This window comes from Labeo rohita, chromosome 12, assembly GCF_022985175.1.
Source record: "Labeo rohita strain BAU-BD-2019 chromosome 12, IGBB_LRoh.1.0, whole genome shotgun sequence".
Taxonomy (NCBI): domain Eukaryota; kingdom Metazoa; phylum Chordata; class Actinopteri; order Cypriniformes; family Cyprinidae; genus Labeo; species Labeo rohita.
The window spans coordinates 636,642-645,442 of NC_066880.1; the positions used below are offsets into that span (position 1 = coordinate 636,642).

Here is an 8,801-nt window from a genome sequence, read left to right on the forward strand (position 1 = left end):
ATATTTACTCAATGTTGATGAGCAGAAATTTAAATAACTTTAAAATGACCAGAAATTTAAATAATCTTAAAATGTTACGTTTTTAATTACATTTGTAATTATTTTAGTTTTTTTTATTATAATATTTATAATAAGTAAATATTTACTCAATGTTGATGAGCAGAAATTTAAATAACTTTAAAATGTTACATTTTTAATTACATTTGTAATTATTTTAGTTTTTTTTATTATAATATTTCTAATAAGTAAATATTTACTCAATGTTGACGAGCAGAAATTTAAATAACTTTAAAATGACCAGAAATTTAAATAATCTTAAAATGTTACATTTTTAATTACATTTGTAATTATTTTAGTTTTTTTTTATTATAATATTTATAAGTAAATATTTACTCAATGTTGACGAGCAGAAATTTAAATAACTTTAAAATGACCAGAAATTTAAATAATCTTAAAATGTTACATTTTTAATTACATTTGTAATTATTTTAGTTTTTTTTATTATAATATTTCTAATAAGTAAATATTTACTCAATGTTGACGAGCAGAAATTTAAATAACTTTAAAATGTTACATTTTTAATTACATTTGTAATTATTTTAGTTTTTTTTATTATAATATTTATAATAAGTAAATATTTACTCAATGCTGATGAGCAGAAATTTAAATAACTTTAAAATGACCAGAAATTTAAATAATCTTAAAATGTTACATTTTTAATTACATTTGTAATTATTTTAGTTTTTTTTATTATAGAAATTTTTTTTTTTTATTATAATATTTATAAGTAAATATTTACTCAATGTTGATGAGCAGAAATTTAAATAAGTTTAAAATGACCAGAAATTTAAATAATCTTAAAATGTTACATTTTTAATTACATTTGTAATTATTTTAGTTTTTTTTATTATAATATTTATAATAAGTAAATATTTACTCAATGTTGATGAGCAGAAATTTAAATAACTTTAAAATTGTTCTTTTTTAAATTACATTTATAATTGATTTATTTAAATAATGTGATTATATTCAAATGTGTTTATTTATAATGAAATGTTGTTTTATGATTGAAATAGCGCGTATCAGCCTTGTAGCTGAGCGCAGGTGTGACGGTTGCGCGCGCTCAGGTGTTTCTCTCTCAGACAGGTGTGAGTCGCGTGGCTTCACGTGCGCATCTTTACGTGTCAGTCAGTTCCTCTGGTTTGCTTGTTTTTATGGGGAAATAACCCGGCTGTTATTTCACACAGAGGCGCGAACGCGTGAGCTCGTTCATGAGACCGTGCGCGCGACACTATAAAGCGCGTGGAGTTGAAACGCGCTCATTCACAGTGCAGGACAGACACGCGCAGCGGAACTTTAACGATGCTGGTTGTGATCCGGCTGATCTTCATCCTCCGGATCAGCATCATCTTCATCAGCGGGGAGAAAGTCTTCCACAGCAGAGATCATTCAGATGGGATGAACGACATCCATCAGGCTCAACTCATCACCGACACCGACACTGCGCAGGTTCACTGTCAATCTACTCTATATAAAGAATCTAAATTAATTTTGTATATTCTGCTCCAGTGCTGGGGAAAGTTACTTTTAAAAGTAATGCATTACAATATTGCGTTAGTCTCCAAAAAAGTAACTAATGACGTTGCTTAGTTACTTTTTATGGAAAGTAATGCGTTACTTTTGAGTTACTTTTTGCATGTTTGTTTTTAATATAAAAAGTTCTATTTCTGTCAAATGTAAAAACCTTTTAGACCAAAAGCCTGGGGCTGAAGCAAAAGTGAATTCATGTCTGTACAGTAGAACAGAAGAAGAAAGTTCAACACTCTTCAGCAATAAATAAAAAAAAAACAAAAACGCTAGTTTATCTTGAGTAATTTTTGCTTAATAGTATGCTTGAATTGGATCATCGAAGGTCAGCAGCAAAGACACTGCTTAATAAAATGGAATTAAATACAATTATTGCAGGTTTGCATCATATCCTGAGTTGCATTTCACTATTTTTATTCATTTTGAGGAATACTGCATCAGATTTTTGTAAGATGAATTAATGAATGTGGCGACATATGGTGACAGGAGAGCTTTTAATCAATAAATGGGAAAAAAGTAACTCAGATATTTTCTTGTAAATTAAAAAGTAATGTGTTACTTTACTAGCTACTTTGAAAAAAGTAATCTGATTACATTACTTGCGTTACTTGTTTCCCCCAACACTGTTCTGCTTAAATTACTGTTGATAGGCGTAACTGGAAATAACTTTAATATTTAGCTTTTTTTTATTACATTTAAAATCATTTTATTAAAATTCTATAATTTTTTTTTGTTTATCTTTATATAAACTAAAATGGTCTGTTTTTAATTACATTTATAATTACTTTCATTTTATTTAAATAATATAATTATATTCAAGTGTATATTCTCCTCAATGCTGAAGAGCAGAAATTAAAATAAATACAAAATATTACATTTTTAATTACATTTAGATTTTACTTTTATTTAAATAATATATTATTTTTTAAGTATTATGATGATTTTCAAGTGTATATTCTCTGTGTTGATGAACAGAAATGTAAATAACATTAATGTGTAATATTTTTAATTGCATTTATAATTTATTACATTTTATTTGAATAATATGAGTATAATAAAGTGTATATTCTCCTCAAATTCCATGAGCAGAAATGTAGATAACATTAAAATGTTGAATTTTTAATAACATTTTTAATTATGTTCATTTTATTTAAATAATATAATTATATTCAATATAAAAATATAAAATAGTACATTTCTTATTACAGTTATTTTAATTTTATTTAATTAATATATTATTTTTTAACTATTATGATCATTTTCAAGTGTACATTCTACTCCGTTAATGAGCAGAAATTTAAATAACATTAGTATGTAATATTTTTCATTGCATTCATAATTATTTTTATTTCAATAATACGATTATATTCATGTGTATATTCTCAAAGTTCATGAGCAGAAATGTAGATAACAGTAAAATTTTACATTTTTAATTACATTTATAATTATTTTTGTTGCATTTAAATAATATGATTATATTAATATTTTTCTGCCTTAATGTCTTAACTCGATGTCTGTCTGTCCATCTATCTGCACTGTAAAAACAAAAAAATCTACCAAGACATAATGCATTAATTGTATGGACGTTTTGTTAAATCTAAAACACAACGCAGTGCAAAATTCAAAATACACCTGTAAAAAACTGATATGGAAAATTCTTTGTGGCCTTGTTCATTGTGCTCTATTTTTACTACTCTTTAAAAGTGTAGTAGAGTGATATATTTAGTATTTATTTAAGTTATTTATTGAAACAAACATATTGATCTCTGTCTGTTTCTGCACAGCGGTTTCTGTCTAAGTACGGCTTCATAAAGGCTGCAGACGGTGATGAGTCTCAAATCCTGGAAGAAGCTGTAGGTGAGAAGGACGTCAGTCTCTCTCTGGATCTTCAGGAAGGAGGAACCACGTCTAGATCCAGCAGTCCTGATCTCCGGTTCGTCTCGGCCCTGAAGGAGTTCCAGCGGGTGTCCGGTCTGCCCGTCACAGGTGTGTTTGATGACGCCACCAAGGCAGCCATGAATAAACCCAGATGTGGAGTCCCGGATCAGGATGAGAAGCTAGAATCTACTGAACAAGAGCTGAACGACACAGCCGAGTCCAACAGCACCACGACACACAATCACACTGATGCTGCTGTGAACGCCACTGATGCAGCCAACAATACTGAGCCTCACGTGCCGAAACAACGCCACCTGGCGGCGCTTCTGAGGAACAGGAGGAAGAGGGACGCGAGCGAGTGGACGGGACACATGGCCTTCTCCAAGAGCCTCCTGAAGTGGCGTCTGATCGGAGAAGGATACAGCAGTCAGCTGTCCATCGACGAGCAGAAGTACATCTTCAGACTGGCCTTCCGCATGTGGAGCGAAGTCTCTCCGCTGCAGTTCGTGGAGGACGTTCACTCGCCTCTGGAGGACATCGACATCAGACTGGGCTTTGGGACAGGTCAGTTCTGCAGCTTTAAAATAAGAGACGTTGCATTTCTTACCTCGTCCGCTGTTCTGCGTCACATGTTTTTCAAAGCAAAAATGTGTGAACGGCCCCTAACCTCATCATCGAACCCTCTGCTGCCCCCTGCAGGTCGTCATCTGGGCTGCTCTCAGCGGTTTGACGGCGCGGGACGAGAGTTCGCTCACGCCTGGTTCCTCGGAGACATTCATTTTGATGATGATGAACATTTCACCGTCCCAAACACGGGCAGCGGGATCAGTCTTCTAAAGGTAATGCGAGAGCACACGCAAAACTACTAAACACTCCAGACTACAGTAAAGGACAGTGTTTTATGTTTTGTCGTGCTGATGGGTGAAACTGAAATTCAACATTTAGAAAAAAAATGCACTGTAAAATTATTTGGCCATAAAAAGCTGCAAATTGTTAAAACGCTGTTGCAAAAGTTTTAAGTTACAAGTTTTATTGGTAACATACACAATCATATATATATATAGTGAAATGCCTAATACAACTCTCCACACAGAAAATGAATCTCTGATCTGAATCACTGGTGTGACTCTCTGATCTGAATCACTGGTCTGAATCTCTAAACTGAATCTCTAATCTCAGTGACTGATCTGAACTTGATCTGAATCTCTGATCTGAATCACTGATGTGAATCTCTGGTTTGAATCATTGGTCTGAATTACTGATCTGAATTTTCTGATCTCAATCACTGATCTGAATCTGATGTGAATCTCTGATCTGAATCTGATCTGAATCCCTGATGTGAATCACTGATCTGAATCACTGATGTGAATCTGATCTGAATCTGATTTGAATCTCTCATCTGAATCTCTAATCTCAGTCACTAATCTGAATGACTGATCTGAATCTCTGATCTGACTCTTTGATCTGAATCATTGATCTGATTCACTGATGCGAATCCGATCTGAATCTGATCTGAAACACTGATCTGAATCTCTGATATGAATCACTGATCTGAATCTGATTTGAATCTCTCATCTGAATCTCTAATCTCAGTCACTAATCTGAATCTCTGATCTAAATCACTGATGTGAATCTGTGATCTGAAACCGATTTGAAACACTGATCTGAATCACTGATCTGAGTCTGATTTGAATCTTTAATCTGAATCTCTAATTTTAGTGACTAATCTGAATCTGATGTGAATCTCTGATCAGAATTACTGATGTGAATCTGATCTGAATCTGTGATTTGACTCACTGATGTGAAACACTGATCTGAATCACTGATTTGAATCTGATCTGTAACACTGATCTGAATCTGATTTGAATCTTTAATCTGAATCTCTAATTTTAGTCACTAATCTGAATCTGGTGTGAATCTCTGATCTGAATCACTGATGTGAATCTCTGACTGTGGTGTGTTGTGTGTTTGATTCAGGTAGCGGTTCATGAGATCGGTCATGTTTTAGGGCTTCCTCACATCTACCGTCCCGGGTCCATCATGCAGCCCAGCTACCTTCCTCAGGACGCTGGCTTTGAGATCGACTGGATGGACAGAAAATCCATTCAGAGCCTGTACGGTGAGCACTAGAGATTATGCATTAAGAAAATGATGACTGCTTGTAAGATTTCTACACATTATGAGACAGTTTTCATAACAAACTCAAACCCAAATTCTCATTACTATAATGTGTAAAAGTATTCATACAGTAGCCTAAGTATGAAATATTGTAGTATTTGATGTACCTGTGTGAACAAGAAATTTTATGAGAATTTGATTTGAAAATGTCTTTGATTGTCACAAATATAAACCCCCCCAATGCAAATAAAACAGTTTGTTTTCCTACATCGTAAATAGAAATGTAATTAGTTTGGTATGTGTTTTCTCTGTCAGGTGTGTGTACGGGTCGCTTCAGCACCGTGTTTGACTGGATCAGGAAGGAGCAGACGCCGTACGGTGAGGTCGTTGTGCGCTTCAACACCTACTTCATGCGGGACGGCTGGTACTGGCTCTATGAGAACCGTAATAACCGGACACGCTACGGGGATCCGGTGGCGGTGCAGGTGGGCTGGCACGGGCTTCCGTCCAGCGGCGTGGACGCTTACGTTCACGTGTGGAACCGCAAAACAGACGCTGTCTACTTTTTTAAAGGTATTTATTTCCTTACCAAGAGTTTATCTGCATGCATTTGAGTACAAAAACACAATCTTAGCTCAAAGACTAAAAGAGTATTGCATTGCACATAGAGATTACAGCACAAACTCAAAAAGAAAACTGAGAACAGCAAAAAAGTTTACTTTTGTATTTGTATTTTGCAGTTTACGTGTTTTACATTTGTATTTTGCATTGCACATTTGTATACAAGTTTACATATTTGCATTCAAATTTTGCATTATGCATTCTGTATTTTTGCTTTTTTTTTAACATATTTTACATGTGTTATTTGCATTATTTTGCATCGTGCATTTGAATTTTGTAAATATTTTACTTTGTATTTTGCCGTGTACGTATTTTTGAATATTTATACATAGGTGCATTTTTGTATTTTTGCAGGGTTTTTATAAAAATATTGTACATTTGCATTGTGCATTATTTTTCTTGTGCATTCTAATTTTATGCATATTTTAAAGAAAATTTGCATTTTGCTTCTTTACATATATAACTTTTGTATGTTGCTTTTTTGTGAATGTTTTACATTTGTATTTTGCATTATTTTGCTATTTGTATTTGCATTTTGCTTCTTTACGTATTTTAAATTTGTAATTTCATTATTTTGCATTGTGCATTTGAATTTTGTACATATTTTACTTTTTATTTTGCAGCGTTTTTATTTATTTATTTTTAAATTGTGTACATTAGTGCATTTTGTATTTTTGCAGGTTTTTTAAACATATTTTACATTTGCATTATTTTTCTTGTGCATTTGAATTTAGCATTTTGCATTTTGCTTCTTTACGTATTTAACTTTTGTATGTTGATTTCAGCTTTTTTGTATATGTCTTATATGTGTATTTTGCATTATTTTGCACTGTGCTTTGCATTTAGCTTCTTTACATATTTGTATTGTGCATTTTGATTTTTTTGCATGGTCCTCGTTCACATATTAGCATATTTGCAGGGTTTTTTAGCATGCTTGGAGTTTTTGCGTACTACCCTACGCTTCTACAGTATGATGTGCATGTATACTGTTCATATGTTTGCATGTATTGATGTCGTGTTGTGATGTTTCAGGTGTGCAGTACTGGCGTTATGACAGTGAGAATGATCAGGTGTTCACTGAAGACTCAGACGGCCGCTCGTATCCTCGTCTGATCTCCGAAGGTTTTCCCGGCGTGTCTGGACCAGTGGACACCGCATACTACGACCGGAGAGATGCTCACATCTACTTCTTCAAAGGCTCACAGGTAACAGCTGCTAATATTCCGCACTTAACCATGCAAGATGACCAGATAGTTCCAGTGTCCAGTGGTGATCTAGTAGGATGATAGTAATTGCACAATATTAATTTGCAGGTGTTCAGGTTTGATGTGCGCGTGAACCGCTTGGCTGCTTCTTCCCCACAAAAAATCACAGAGGTGTTTCCCGCCGTTGTTCCTGGAAACCATCCCGTGGGTAACCTGGACGCGGCTTATTTCTCATACACTCACAACACGGTGTTCCTGATGAAGGGCTCGTGGTTCTGGCGGATGGTGAGCGGCAGAGATCGCAGACGGAGCGGCTCTCTGCCGCCGAACGGCCTGATGCCCCGCAGAGACGTGGAGCAGCAGTGGTTCGACATCTGCGACGTTCACAGCAGCTCTCTGAGAACCACACGCAGACGATGAACCACACAAACCTCAGATCTGATCTCAGATCAGCCACAAAATGAATGAGGAAGACTGCAGCACTTTGCTGTTTTTATATGAGCAGGAACTGCTCATCTGAATCAGGGATTTTATACTTTGTTTGTCAGCTGACTTTAAATATATAATTGAAGAGTCCTGAGATTTAACTTAAAGGAACAGTTCACCAACGGATCCTCTGCAGTGAATGGGTGCCGTCAGAATGAGAGTCCAAACAGCTGATAAAAACATCACAATAATCCACAAGTAATCCACACCACTCCAGTCCATCAGTTCACATCTTGAGAAGACAAAAGCTCAAACAAATCCATCATTAAGACGTTTTTAATTAAAATCCAAGTCCATAAACCATAATAATACTTCCTCCAGTGAAAAAGTGGTCCGGTCTGAATCAGGAGAGAAATCTGCACAGCACCGTTTACAAGCCAAAACAGCCAAAACCAATATGTATAAAACAGGAGATGCACTTTTGCAGTGGAGGAAGTGTTATTATGGATTTTGGACTTCTTGGAGTTCAATACATCTTAATGATGGATTCTTTTTTTTTTTACTCGTCTTCTCAAGATGTTAATTGATGGACTGGAGAAAATCACTGAAATAATTTAAATTGTCAGTCATTTATATTTCTTTTGTAGTTAGATATTTCTATAAGTCAGTATGTATGTGATGCAATGCTGTGCAACACAAGATTTGACAAAAACATTTTTACTTATACTGTTTGCTGGTTTATGGCTCGATATTTATTAAGTTATTTATTATTTGTTATTATATGTTTGTTGTAAACATGTCCTTTTTTTAGAATAAATTCCTATTTACAAGAAATCAGTTCATCAGTGTTTTCTATCTACAGTGGAGTTTCTCTGTTTATCTTAAACAAAAACCCTTTGTTACAACACTGAGAATTATTTATACATGCACTCATTTATAAAGCTCAACAACGTTTGCTTAATAATA

At 34.2% G+C, this 8,801-nt stretch overlaps 1 protein-coding gene across 1 annotated transcript; it reads left to right on the forward strand.

The window, feature by feature from the left end:
- Window positions 1-1,340: 1,340 nt before the first annotated feature.
- mmp21 (matrix metallopeptidase 21) lies at window positions 1,341-8,569 on the forward strand. The gene is made up of 7 exons (XM_051124696.1): window positions 1,341-1,509; window positions 3,372-4,029; window positions 4,165-4,304; window positions 5,443-5,584; window positions 5,899-6,156; window positions 7,237-7,409; window positions 7,518-8,569. Exons 1-7 carry the CDS (start codon window positions 1,363-1,365, stop codon window positions 7,827-7,829), a joined length of 1,830 nt encoding a protein of 609 aa, XP_050980653.1. The 5' UTR covers window positions 1,341-1,362; the 3' UTR covers window positions 7,830-8,569.
- Window positions 8,570-8,801: the final 232 nt, after the last annotated feature.

What these genes read in the sequence shown, in the direction of transcription:
- mmp21 (XM_051124696.1), top strand. Translation starts at nt 1,363, where the DNA reads ATGCTGGTTGTGATCCGGCTGATCTTCATCCTCCGGATCAGCATCATC. An exon ending in CAGACTGGGCTTTGGGACAG is followed by an intron (nt 4,030 to 4,164) that starts GTCAGTTCTGCA and finishes TGCCCCCTGCAG; the next exon opens with GTCGTCATCTGGGCTGCTCT. An exon ending in ATCCATTCAGAGCCTGTACG is followed by an intron (nt 5,585 to 5,898) that starts GTGAGCACTAGA and finishes TTTCTCTGTCAG; the next exon opens with GTGTGTGTACGGGTCGCTTC.